The 14,530-nt window shown below is 33.2% G+C and overlaps 1 protein-coding gene and 2 long non-coding RNA genes across 5 annotated transcripts in view; all 3 read left to right on the forward strand.

Moving 5' to 3' along the window:
• LOC127718065 (synaptophysin-like) overlaps nt 1-13,771 on the forward strand; it is a 62,268-nt gene extending 48,497 nt beyond the window's left edge. The window contains exons 3-6 of the mRNA XM_052223968.1: nt 1,009-1,139; nt 2,682-2,886; nt 7,610-7,807; nt 13,361-13,771. Coding sequence (XP_052079928.1) covers nt 1,009-1,139; nt 2,682-2,886; nt 7,610-7,807; nt 13,361-13,486 — 660 coding nt within the window. The 3' untranslated portion in view covers nt 13,487-13,771. The remainder of the gene's footprint in view (nt 1-1,008; nt 1,140-2,681; nt 2,887-7,609; nt 7,808-13,360) is intronic.
• Nucleotides 1,154-1,945, forward strand: LOC127718105 (uncharacterized). Of its 3 annotated transcripts, none has more exons than XR_007989576.1 (3): nt 1,154-1,384; nt 1,474-1,518; nt 1,600-1,945. It is a non-coding gene; the product is annotated as an uncharacterized LOC127718105 (long non-coding RNA). The 3 variants fall into 3 exon arrangements; XR_007989575.1 differs by lacking the exon at nt 1,600-1,945 and adding an exon at nt 1,563-1,598 and having other exon boundaries at nt 1,429-1,518; XR_007989574.1 differs by lacking the exon at nt 1,600-1,945 and adding an exon at nt 1,563-1,598.
• On the forward strand, nt 9,226-11,541 carry LOC127718107 (uncharacterized). Its single transcript, XR_007989577.1, has 2 exons — nt 9,226-10,855; nt 11,178-11,541. It is a non-coding gene; the product is annotated as an uncharacterized LOC127718107 (long non-coding RNA).
• Nucleotides 13,772-14,530: the final 759 nt, after the last annotated feature.

Below are 14,530 nucleotides of genomic sequence, written 5' to 3' on the forward strand. Positions count from 1 at the left end.
TTGGACATTGGACCATAATAGGTAAATTAAAAAAATTCAAGTTCTTAGACCACATTCTTTCTGTGTCAGAAACCTATGCTGTGTCAAATATTTAATAACAATCCAAATTCAGAGCTGTATCAAGCTTGAATGTTGTGTCCATACTTGCCCCAACTGTTCAGGGTTCGACCTCTGCGGTCGTATCAAGCTGCGCCCCAGCGAAGCATTTTATTGTATTTTGAACTACAGAGTTATAGGACTTTGTTTCCTAGAATTTTCTTTAGATAAAGACTACCTAGCTCTCTGAATTATATATGTGCATTTGATGTCAATATATAGCTCTCATATACTTTTACAGTTGTATATAGTAGTGGCTCATATTTAATGTTGGCCTGAAAACAAAACTTCACCTACACTAGCTACAAGTATTGGACAATGTTAATCCAGTCTGTTATATGAGTTTTTATACGCCCGTTTACGGGACGTATTATGGTATACCGTTGTCCGTCTGTCCGTCCGTCCGTCCGTCCCTCCGTCTGTCTGTCCGTCGTCAACATGTCGGACATTAACTCAAAAACGCTTTAACCAATTTGCATAAAACTTTGGTGAATTATTTATATCTATTGACATGAGCTCCCTTTCGTTTTTTATAAATTTTAGATTTTACGTTTCCGAGTTATGGGGTTTTATTAGAGCAAATCTTAACCCTTCGTGAATCTGATACTGTAAATACATAATTTGTTGCGTGCGTATATAATTGTGATTTTTGAAGAATGGACCAAAATGTGAAATTTATTATTGCCATTTCAGGAAAATCTGCATACATATATATGGATCAGATATCAAAATGTGAGTAAGTTCTATTATTGCGAATCTCACCCAGTAGCATTATTAGCATTGATAAAAACCTCGCAATAATTTCTGAATTTCCAGTATCAAAGCAGATTTTAAGAATGTGTAAAGGAGCCATACTGATAGATGTTTCCCTTTGAAAAAAAATTTAATGAAAGTTTTATTTTTTCATTTCAGATTCTATCAATATTTGCTTTTGCAACAACTGTTAGTTTGGATGAGAGAATTGGTTTTCATGCTGTCTGTAATAATGGAACACATAATACAACCACCGCAACTGAAAGAATTCAGGTTGCTTATCCATATGAGTAAGTTTTGAGAAAATTATAAGGTTGATTAAAAAGTATAAAGTGGATACTTAAGTATAAGTTATGAATCCAGATAGCTTAATTATCAAAAGAAAAAATACATGAATAAAATGAGATGTTTGGTACATGTCAATGAAACAGACGTAGAGACATAGGTATGCTGTTTGGTACATGTCAATGAAACAGACGTAGAGACATAGGTATGCTGTTTGGTACATGTCAATGAGACAGACGTAGAGACATAGGTAGCTGTTTGGTATATGTCAATGAGACAGGCATAGAGACATAGGTATGCTGTTTGGTATATGTCAATGAGACAGGCATAGAGACATAGGTATGCTGTTTGGTACATGTCAATGAGACAGACGTAGAGACATAGGTAGCTGTTTGGTATATGTCAATGAGACAGGCATAGAGACATAGGTATGCTGTTTGGTACATGTCAATGAGACAGACGTAGTTATGCTGTTTCAGGCATCAACTATGTATTAGTTTGTGATTAGGTCAATTTATGGGGATTCAATAGTGATAGGTCAGTGATACTTGGTATGCAGTCATATTTGCAATGGCACATCTCATTTCCATGTAGATTGTTTGGCCCTGTACCATAAGTCATGGTTCATTGACTTTGCATAACTAACAAGTTTTTATTATTGCGGTTGTATATTGGTATGACGTTTGCGTCATCGTCGTCAGAAGACACATTGATTTTCGCACAATAACTTAATTTTACCATAAGGTTCAATACAACAAAAGGAAGGAGATTATGACCATATCCTGAGGGAAAGAATTTTTATTTTTGGAAAAGGGAGGGGGTACAAAAGAAATTATGGGGGGGGGGGGGGCAATTTTTGTTTCATTTCAGATTTCAGAAATTAAAAAGAAAATTTCTTCAAATTTTTTTTTTTGGCCCAAAAAAGGGGTGGGGGTAAAAAAAAAATTTTTGTTTGGGGGGGGGGGTCAATACGCAACAGCATAGTGTATTTCACAAAAGCAAAAAATTGAATATAAATTCAAATCAATTATAACCAATTCTAAGTTCTTTGACTACAGTTATTCGGTGTCAGAAACCTATTATGTGTCAAATATTGAATTACAATCCAAATTCAGACCTGTATCAAGTGCGAATATTGTGTCCATTTTCACCCCAACTGTTCAGGGTTGGACCTCTGCAGTCGTATCCAGCTGTGTTCATCGAAGCATTTTATTAAGTATTGCTATTTTAATTTCAACATTTGCAATTTACTTTCAAAATAACAAAAATGCAAAACATATCTCTATGTTAACAGTTTGTTATAGATATTTATGGTGATTTTATACATGTCATAAAATTACAAACTAACTGAGGTCATTCTTTGTAATGTCATCAAACATGTTCCCCTCTGATAGGCTGTCACAGAGGCAAAATTAGAGAAAATAACTGAATTTGACAATTATTTACTCATTGTTAAAACGACAAAAAGAAAATTGTTTGTACAGTAAAAAGTATAACATGTTCAAGTCATTTAATGACTCATTTAAATTCTTTTCATTAAATTTCAGCTTGCACAATGAATATTTTATGTGGCCATTGTGCACTAGATCCTCAGGTGGCCCTGGCCAAATGGCATTGTTGGAAGGAGCAAAGTCATCAGCAGAATTCTATGTGTTTGTAGGAGTATTTGTGTTCCTATATTGTTTAGCAGCCTTAGTGTTATATCTGCTATTTGATGAACTCTATCGGTCTAACACCAATATAGTAACTGCAGTAAGTACAGTATTTGATGACCTTATGTTGACCACTAGCCACTGGTTCAAAAACTTATATTTTCTGGACATGTCCTGTAAATTTTATTCTTGTCTGTCTGATGTTTCAGCTGTAACGGACACCAACTGTATGTTTGCCAATTTGCTATACAAATGTATAATTAAGGAATAACTACTAGTTTTTAGGTGATCTTATTCACTAGATGTGTTCCCTGGCTCAGCAACTTTTCTGGTCATACAGTGACATGAGGAGTAATATCTCTAAAAACAAACTCTTAATTTAAAAGAGGCTGTCATTATGAGTGATTCTGAATCACTCTGAAATATCTCTCTTATTACTATACAACAGTGTCATCAATCACAGTTAGAGCTTCAATCAACGAAGACTTTCAAGATCACTGGTGGTAAGCGGATGGTCGTAACGTAAAGTTACGGTTAGCCAGAGATTGTCTCAAGAGATAAGTTTTTCTTTTCCGATTTTCGTGCAGTATAAGGTTCACTTCAGCCCAACCGCTTATCTCAAACACACTAGTACGTTGATATTGAGGTGAAATTTGATACATAAAACCATTCGAATTTTCGTAAAACAGTCATTCAAAAATTCCAACATGATGGTCGTAACTAAAACAACAAAAATGTTGAAGATGGGCGTCATGTAAATGTGTGCTGGTCGTAACTCTGTATTAAAAGTCAAAATAAGGTAAGTAAAGAGTTTTAAACGTGTCTTTTATGAATATAATATGATATTTTTATACATATGACGGATAATAAAGCAATTTCATTAACGGGGCAGGAGAGCGCAATAAATGACCGCATAAATCGTTTAATGGCAAATGAACGGGAATCAAGACTTGTAACGTAATTTTCACTGCGCCACCACTGTCACATTAATATTTTTATCGAATATATACGACAAAAGGGAAGCTAATTGAGACACGGACCAGGACACATTAGTAGTTGGTAGTTTTGGTAAAATACTGCAGGGTTATATCTGTATATTTAGGGTGATTTAAAGCACATGCACAGCTTTTATTTTAATTTTATGGAAATCTTAAAGCATGGTTCAAATATGCAAGAAAATGTAGTTAACTTAGATTTATGAGGGTGTGTATGGGATTTATAAAATAGAAAATGATGGGCCAAAAAAATAAAGAATAGAGGAAAATGGACAAAAAAATATAAGGAAAGGAGAAAAATGGGAAAAAAAAAAATAAAGAATACAGAAATAAAGGACCCCATCCATACCCTCATTTATTTCATTAGTTGTTATTGGCTTTAAACTAGCTGTCAGTAACTGTGAGTACTCTCAGATCCAGCTCTATCTGAGATCTGTACTTTAAAAAGACTACAAAATTATGCGACATTAGATGAATGCTGGATGATTATACAACAAGAAAGGGCATCATTAGTATGATTAGTTGAGTAAATTATCATCTCTGCGTTTTTTTTGTGTAATAAACCCGAATACATCAACACTGTGTATATTTGATTATTATTTAACTTAATGTCTGCATATCATAATCACAGTAACAAAAAAATGTTGTTTTCAGTAAACCATATATGGCGTCTGAGTTTATTAACATGGTTATGTGCACAGTAATTTTAAAATACTTTGATAAAATCGTCTCAATTAACTTAAGTTACAGTCATCTCTCAATAATTGAGGACCATCTCATGTCTGTTACGACCATCGTCAAAAATTTAATAGTTAATGTTACGACCATCACACATTTAAGTTACGACCATCATGTTCGAATTTTTGAACGACTATTTTATGAAAATTTCGAATAATTTTATGTATCAATTTTTACCTCAATATCAACGTACTAATGATAAGTGTGTTTGAGATAAGCGTTTTGTCTGAAGTAAACCTTGTACTGCACGAAAATCGAAAAAAGAAAAACTTATATCTAGAGTTGTCTCCCATCTTTAGCTAACTGTAACTTTACGTTACGACCATCCGCTTACCACCAGTGAAGATGGCTTTTTAACTGAATCTTTTTCATTTGTTGTCCAGAATAAACATGCAATAGTTGCCACTGAATGTAAAGCCCTTTTCATCATTTTGTGTGTACTGTATATTTTTAATCTACTATAAAAGCGGAAATTTTCATTGAGATTCAGAGTTCTTGAAAAGTGGAGGTCCAAAGGTTTTGACTACCAAAATTTTGCAAAGAATCGACACAATTTTGGTATTTTGCAACAGAAATAATAGTGAGGACCAGCAGATTTTCTTCAAGGACCACCAGGGGAAAAAGATTTCCTTTATTTTGTTGATAGATTATATTCACTAAATTAAAACCCTGAACTATATTTTAACCAACATTATGTCATAGATTTATACTTTCACAAACTGGAATTCACAAAAAAAAAAATCCAAATGAAATCAATTTCAGAGACAAAATCATGAAAATTAAACCCATAAACATGATAAAAATTATTGTTTCTGCAGTTATTAGGTCCGGGTACACAGTTATCGTCCTTTGATTTTCGTTGTCCACGAATATAGTCCCTAGTGTGGACAGTGTGTTACTTGTCGATTTTTTTTATACCCCTTCCAAATTTATTTCTCCATGTTTTATGACTCAAATAGTAAGTAGGGGGGTGAAATGACACTGTAAAAAAAATTGGGTCATGAATTTTAAAGTAAAGTAGTGATTTGGTCCAGCTGAAAAATGTAAAAAATTAGCACTTCGGAAGCTGTCAAAAGATTTGAAGACCCCCTTAACATGAAATTGTCCATATTTTGAGTTAGAGCCGATGAAGTTTTCTATAATTTTGATATAATTTGTCCCAAAAGTAGTACAACACACTGTAAAAATATTATTGAGAAAGCACAGGTGGGATTTTTTTAATTTTCATTTATTGTCTAAAAGAAATGCACTACGAAATAACTGTGTACTCGGACCTAAGAGGTGAAATCAGGAAATATAGAATCTGTACTTTGGCAACTTCCCTGAATGATTTGATGGTGTCAATTTATCAAATAGCATAAAACTAAAGGATTTAAACTTTTATTTGATAGAATTTCTTCAAAAATGACCAATTTTGGCATTTTATGGTCAAAATAAGCATTTCATAGCTTTTTCAATTTTGATGCATAAGTGGCATTCTGACTTTCTATCTGACAGGTTTTTATGTGTCAATATTTGTGTTTCTATGCTTCAATCCAGTTGTATTACTCATTTGTGAACTCTGAATCTACAGAAAAGAAGATTATCTCAGACAATATGTGCAAAATGTGTTGTATATATGATCCTCGTCTAAGGCCCTGTTTGGATCAAGTTAAATGTGAGGAGCTTGGAACATAGAAGTTGAAGTCCATTATAAAGACCTCACTAAATTTGTATAAAAAGCACTTAACAATGTCTTTTGTACCTGTTTTATGTCACATAATATCTTTCTTTTCTTCTGTAGGATAGCAAGTGGTTCAAATATAAGCCTGTTGAGACTAAAATTGCATGCATGTTTTTCACTAAAAAGTGAAAAATCTTTGTATCAGACCATACTGTCTGCAAAAAAAGTTGAATGCAAGAGTCTTTTTGTGCTCAGATTTATTGTATCATGTCACCTGAGTATAGAAATGATAGAAAAGACACAAAATTTTATTTCCTATAGCTTCAATATGCATTTTTAAATGTAAATATGTGATACAGCCTAAATTGACCCTAAATTATTTTCAGTCTTACTTGGCCTAAGACCCTTTTAAACTAATGTGATATGTTATTTGTAAGTTTTCTTTCCATTTAAAGTACATTAAATACATATGTAAGGATTATTTATAACCAAAAAGCTTTACAAATTTAAAATTGCTGGAAAATATTACATCTTCATGTAAGGCCCCCCTTCATTGGAAAACCTCCATTTTTAGCCACAGGCTCATATAAATTTGACTTTTTAATAATTATGATAAGTCTGATAAATCAAATGAGTACTCTATTGCTTTTAATACATAATATATTATATATCAAGGCATTTCAAAAGTATTTTTTTGCAATATTTTAATTTTTTAAGCCCCAAATGTTGATAGTTGAAAAATTTCAATTTTAACGTCTAAGTTTAACGCGCAAAGTTGTTTATAGAATTAGTCATATTGTCTATAATATATATCCTATTGCCATGAAACTTTGTAAGCAGTCTTATAATTTAAAAAGCTTTGGTCATACCAAGTTTCATTAAGATTGGTCAACTTTTTCCACCCTATTAGGTCCGGGTACACAGTTATCGTCCTTTGATTTTCGTTGTCCACGAATAGAGTCCCTAGTGTGGACAGTGTGTTACTTGTCGATTTTTTTTATACCCCTTCCAAATTTATTTCTCCATGTTTTATGACTCAAATAGTAAGTAGGGGGGTGAAATGACACTGTAAAAAAAATTGGGTCATGAATTTTAAAGTAAAGTAGTGATTTGGTCCAGCTGAAAAATGTTAAAAATTAGCACTTCGGAAGCTGTCAAAAGATTTGAAGACCCCTTAACATGAAATTGTCCATATTTTGAGTTAGAGCCGATGAAGTTTTCTATAATTTTGATATAATTTGTCCCAAAAGTAGTACAACACACTGTAAAAATATTATTGAGAAAGCGCAGGTGGGATTTTTTTAATTTTCATTTATTGTCTAAAAGAAATGCACTACGAAATAACTGTGTACTCGGACGAGTATCTGTTTTCTTAAAATTTTCAAAAAGGCAAAATATAACAATAATTTCTGGTTATTTTTTTACAGGACTTTATAATTTCTGTTGTCGTTACCCTGTTCTGGTTGATTGGATCTTCAGCCTGGGCACAAGGATTAGTGAATTTGAAGTACTATACTGACTTTGATAAATGTGGACAGTTTGATGAGATTGGAGCAGACTGTAAGGCTCCAAACCAGTGTGTGCAGACAATTTTTCCCAATTTTGCAAGCCTGAATGTTTCTGTGGTAAGTATTTTAATGCCCCCGCCGTAGCGGTGGTGGCATTAAGTTTTACCCTTGTCCGTCTGTACGTACGTACGTCCGTCCCAAAACTGGATTCCGTTCTCTAACTTGAGTTTGCCTCAACCAAATGATATGAAACTTATACACAATGCTTATTACCACAAAACATAGATCAAGTTAGAATTTTGGTGGCGTCACTTTAACCGTTCTAGAGTTATGCCCCTTTATAAATGGAAAAATTGCAAAATATTTAGTTTCCGTTCTCTAACTTAAGTTTGCCTTAACCAAATGTTATGAAACTTATACACAATGCTTATTACCACAAAACACAGATCAAGTTTGAATTTTGGTGGCATCACTTTTACTGTTCTAGAGTTATGCCTCTTTATAAATGGAAAAATTGCAAAATTTTTATTTTCTACTAAATATCAATTTATTTTTTAAATTGGAGTTATCTTCCTTTGTCCATGATTATAGTTGAATCAACTACAATCAATGTTTTATACAATGCAATGTTTAATTTTGACTTCCACTGATAAAACACAGATCAATTTTGGTAGTGTCACTTTAACCATTATTGAGTTATGCCCTTTTATAAATCGAAAGATTGCAAAATTTTTAGTTTCCATTCTGTAACTTAAGTTTGCCCCAACCAAACATTATGAAACCTATACACAATATTCATTACCACAAAACTAAGATCAAGTACAAATTTTTTGAGTTATGTCCCTTTTTAAGCATAAAAATTGCTAAATTTTAAGTTTCCGTTCTCTAACTTTAGTTTGCCTCAACCAAATGTTATGAAACTTATACACAATGCTTATTACTACATAATATAGATTAAGTATGAAATTTGGTTAGAACACTTTTACCATTCTTGAGTTATGTCCCTTTTTAAGCATAAAAATTGCTAAATTTTAAGTTTCCGTTCTCTAACTTTAGTTTGTCTCAACCAAATGTATAAAACTTATACACAACCGTTCTAGAGTTATGTGTTTTTACAAATAGAAAAATTGCTGAATTTTTAGTTTCCGTTCACTACTTAAGTTAGCCTCAACCAAATGTTATGAGACGTACACACAATGCTTATTACCACAAAACTCAGATCAAGTTCAAATTTGGGTAGCGTCATTTTTACCGTTCTTCAGTAATGTCCCTTTATAACTATATGCTATGCAAGCGGGGGCATCATCTGTGTCCACATGTGGACACTATCCACATTTATTTTCTTATATAATTACACCTTATGTAAGTTTCTTGAATTTTTAATTGGTTGATTGCTAGTGTATTTTTAATGTATTTTCTATTTTCAAATGAATGTAGTTCATATTTCATAACAGCTGGGAGATATTCTTAAGGATATCTGTTTTCAACCCTGGAGCTCTGCCATTAAGATGTTTCTTCTTGTGTGGCCTTTAATTGCTGTCCCTACAGCAGGTACTATTTGATCTGTTCGTAATTTCCATTCAAAACAATTATTTTTGCTATCATTATTAGGGCAGATTTTTGTCTGCTATTCTGATTGCCATTGCAATATAGGAAGGTCTGGATGAGGTTTACAGAATAGAGAATAATGGGCAAAAAGTGCAGAAAAAGGCTTAAAGTAAAGAATAGAGAAAAATAGGCCAAAATGATATTTTGATGGAGTGCTAAATATACAGAATAGAGAATAACATTTGGGCAAAATAAGTAAAGAATAGAGAAAGATGGTCTAAAAATAAAGAAATAAAGGACCCCCCATCCTGATCCTCATACAATGGATTTTGCAATTATGTATAGCAGATTTTGTTCCATGTTACTTATTGCATCTGTTGTACCGATAGCTGGTAATATGATGTGTGTACTAAAGAGGAGAAGGAAGAGTTTAGGAGAGCCGTGGTGTAGTGGTTAGCGCATCGGACTACAAACACAAAGGTTCCTGGTTCAACCCCTGTTCCAGGGAGAAAATTTCAGGAACTGAATTTTCAGCTCTCCCTTGACACCATTTGCAAGTATGGTCTTGAGAAATGATGATATTCAGTCGGAAGGAGACAATAAATGGCTGACCTGTGTTAAGAGAGAGCAATATCTCTTTCATGTAAATTTAGACACACTTGTAGATTTCGAAAAAGAGCAGGCTAATGCTGCTACAAGCTAAGACAGCACTCGCACCAGCAAAATGGAAAGGGATGAATATAAGTTGTAATAACTTGTTTCCCAATCCACTATGAATAAATATGTTTAAACTAAAAGAGGGTCTGAATGGGGTTTACAGAATAGTGAATACCATGAATAAGGGGCAAAAAGTGCAGAATAAAGAATAGTGATAAATAGGCAAATGTAATACAAAATAGAGAATAATGGGCAATATATGTAAAGAGCAGAGAAAAATGGTCTAAAAAATTCAAGAATAAAATATAAGTGAAGGACCCCCCATCAAGAACCTCATTAAATGTTGCTGTTTTTATACGACCGCAAAAAAATTTTTGTGGTCGTATATTGGTATGACGTTGGCGTCCTCGTCGTCGTCTGAAGACACATTAGTTTTCGCACTCTAACTTTAGTTTAAGTGAATGGATCTCAATGAAATTTTACCATCAGGTTCAATACCACAATAGGAAGGTGGGGATTGATTTTGGGGGTTATGGTACCCACAGTTAAGGAATTAGGGGCCAAAAATAAGCATTTTTGTAACTTCCAGACATAACTTGTGTGTAAGTGTATGGATCTCTCTGACATTGTACCACAAGGTTCCATATCACAAAGGGAATGCTGGGATTGATTTTGGGGGTAATTGTCTCCAAATTTTAGGAATTAGGGGCAAAAAAGGGGCAAAAAACAAGCATTTTTCTAGTTTCATGACAATAACTTGTGTGTAAGTGTATGGATCTCTCTGACATTGTATCATAAGGTTCCATATCACAAAGGGAATGCTGGGATTGATTTTGGGGGTAATAGCCTCCAAATTTTAGGAATTAGGGGCCAAAAAGGGGCAAAAAACAAGCTTTTTTCTAGTTTCATGACAATAACTTGTGTGTAAGTGTATGGATCTTTATGAAATTGTACTACAAGGTTCCATATGCCAAAGGGAAAGCTGGAATTGAGTTTGGGGGTAAATGCCCAAAAAGTTTAGGAATAAAGGGCCAAAAAGGGGCCAAAAATAAGCATTTTTCTAGTTTCCAGACAATAACTTGTGTTCAAATGGATGATCTCTCTGAAATTGTACTGCAAGGTACCATACCACAAAAGGAAGGCTGGGATTGATTTTGGGGGTAATTCCCTAAAAATTTTAGGAATTAGGGGCCATAAAAGGGCAAAAAAACAAGCATTTTTCTAGTTTCAGGACAATAACTTGTGTGTAAGTGTATGGATCTTTATGAAATTGTACTGCAAGGTTCCATATCACAAAGGGAAAGCTGGGTTTGAGTTTGGGGTTAATTGCCCTAAACGTTTAGGAATTTGGGGCCAAAAAGGGGCAAAAAAAACAAGCATTTTTCTAGTTTCCCGACAATAACTTGTGTTCAAGTGTATGAATCTCTCTGAAATTGTACTGCAAGGTACCATACCACAAAGGGAAAGCTGGGATTGAGTTTGGGGGTGATGAATCATAAGGGGGTTCAAAAAATTGGGGGGGATTTTTTTTCCCTTTTTTTCTTTAAAATTTTCCATTTTAAATTGGTTATTTCTGATTTATATATAAAAGCAAATAATAATGATATGGTTTGAATAGGTAAATTAAAATTTTTTAAGTTCTTAAACCACTTTCATTCTGTGTCAGAAACCTATGCTGTGTCAAATATTTAATTACAATCCAAATTCAGTGCTGTATCAAGCTTGAATGTTGTGTCCATACTTGCCCCAGCTGTTCAGGGTTCGACCTCTGCGGTCGTATCAAGCTGCGCCCCAGCAGAGCATTTTATTGCTTAGGTCTTGATAGCAAAAGAATAATGGAATTATCCAAATGTTTTACTAAGCCATCTCTATTGATTTTTGGTGTAATTAAACAGATATATATCATTTTCAGGAGGGTTATATGAGAAAAATGCAAGTCTTCTGAAGAAATTTAATTAAATTCCTGTTTACAACACATTCTGGCAAAATAAAAAAAATATGACATTGTGTGTTTAAGGCTTCCTGACAGACTAGTGTAAAGCTTAGACCTTATCGTTGTTTGAATGTTTCTACTTTTCACCAACATTTCTGTTGTTGTAAATTCTATCAAAAGACGTGACAAAGTTGATCAAAGCCATGTTAATTATAGACATACCAGTATTACAAATGACACACTTCTCATGCATAGTATGTATAATGCATGAGCTGAAACCAGTAAAGACAATATATAGCTAGCAACTCTTAAAAAAAGAAAGAACAACAAAAAAAAAAGAACAAAACAAAGAAAAGAAAAACTAAAAAGAAAAATATTTGGCTCAATACACAATCTTCCAATTAGTGCATTTTTTCCAATTAATGTGTTTTCCTGGAATGAAATTAAGGCAATAAAGCAAATATCTAGATTGTATAATGATATCATGTCGTCGTTTGCGTCATCGTTGGTGTCGTCGTCATCCGAAGACATTTGGTTTCCGGACAATAACTAAAGTTTCATTGTATGGATCTCTTTGAAATTTGAGCAAAAGGTTCAATACCACAAAAGGAAGGTTGGGATTGTTTTTGGGTGTGATGGTCCCAACTGTTTAGGAATTAGGGGCCAAGAAGGAGCCCAAAACAAGCATTTTTCTAGTTGCAGGACAATAACTTGTGTATAAGTATTTTGTTTGCTCTGAAATTGTATCACAAGGTTCAATACCACAAGTCAAGGTTGGGATTCATTTTGGGGGTAATTGCCCAAACCATTCAGGAATTAGGGGCCTAAAAGGGTCTAAAACAAGCATTTTTCTAGTTTTCAGACAATAACTTGTGTTTAAGTGTATTGACGTCTCTTAAACTGCACCACATTTTACAAAAAGAAATTTTCCTTTTAATGTTTAAATCAGTGTTTACATTAATATTGAACCGACTGAAAATATATTATTGGTATTGAATAAATACAACATCACATGCAGTTTTGTTAGTAGAAACATGTATTTTTTTCTACTTAGTAAATAATTTTTTACTCAGGTAAATTAATCAATGAGTGATGGATTTCTCCCCACACGTGAGGGCCTGAATTCTTTATACTATAAAAACGTGTCATGAATCCAGGATTTTGATTGAAATTATTCGGGTTAAAGATCATAGTGAATAAACTACACATAGAACAATAGCTATTGTATTTATTCAATGGGACAATAGAACTGACAAAAGTTTAAATACCTTGACCAAGAGGAGATGATTCTGGGAAAGAGCTTCATTTGGTTCGCAATAACTTAGAAACTGGTAGAATTCTGACAGGTTTAACTGTTTTCTAGCTTACGCTTCATTAATTTTAAATTTGACTAGGGAAAATATCAGTTAACTTAATAACTTGTACAGTTAAAGGATATACTGTGTTTATGTTGGTTATAGCATAAATAATTCAAATATAAGATGGTTTAAAAACATTTATAGTAATTATAGTAATTTTGTCTTATCTTTCAGATTTTTGGGTTTCTGAATATGCTGGTGTGGGCAGGCAACTTATGGTTCCTTTACAAGGAGACCCCATGGTTCAAGGTCAGATCAAAACCTCCTCAGGAACCTTCCACAGATCCTCAGAGAATATAGATTGTCTGTGTATAACAGCAGACATCTACTCCTTCTAAAATGTAGAATGGTGAATTTGTTTTTTAAAAAAGTTTTACAAGTTTGGAAATGGTTGAAAGCTACTCTTATAGTCCCGATAGTAGTATAATTAGTTTGGATATTTATCTGTATAATCTATGTTAATGTACTGATTGAAGTTCTACTGTAGATTGCTTTCAGAAGCTTTTGGTGGAAAGAAAATTCATACCAAAGTTTCCAATAAGAGTTTTCAAAAATGACTGACATTTTCGTACCATAGCATCAAAAACAACTAAATACAAAATAGATGAACATTTGAATTGTTAAATGGCTTCTGGAAATCTTTTTGAGGACACTGAACATGATTTTAAATATAGATGTCTGTTTGGTGAAAAACTTCTTTACCAAACAGAATGTCACAGTAAATATTGCCACTTCTCCTCACAGATATTCATTTTACTTTCAATTTGTCAAATGTCATTTTTTGACCTCTACTTGTTCAATATTTATCTGTAAAAACATTTCAATAATGCTGGATGTATTTGCAGTTTTGACTATTTTTGTGCTGAAAAAAAAGGTATACTAATTTTGCTTTTAATCTTTTACTAAGGCTAGTGTTGATATATTCATGGTAAATGTGCACTGACATGCCTCCAGAAACCTCATCTGATTCATACATTTGTAATTGAGATAAATCATGCCATGGTTAAATATAAATATAGATGATTAATTACTGACATGAAACCTAAATTATCAATTTAACTTAAGTTATCAATTTCACATGTTATCACCTATATCAACAACCAGTTTTGGTTAGTGGTTCAGTTTCATTTCAGTATTGTTGCCTAAATATTACAGAATTTACATTCCTTTTACATAATTGTTCGGGATTTCAATATGCCTCACTCTTAAAAGCACACACCACCACCCAATAAATGTAAATGGATAGATAATTGTATTGGACAGTTACATGCCCAGGCTTATTATGGACTTTTAAGCATTACATAGATCATTCTCACAAGCTCAGGGTTTATTTATTCTTTTGTT

This window comes from Mytilus californianus, unplaced genomic scaffold (assembly GCF_021869535.1).
Source record: "Mytilus californianus isolate M0D057914Y unplaced genomic scaffold, xbMytCali1.0.p SCAF_1, whole genome shotgun sequence".
Taxonomy (NCBI): Eukaryota; Metazoa; Mollusca; class Bivalvia; order Mytilida; family Mytilidae; genus Mytilus; species Mytilus californianus.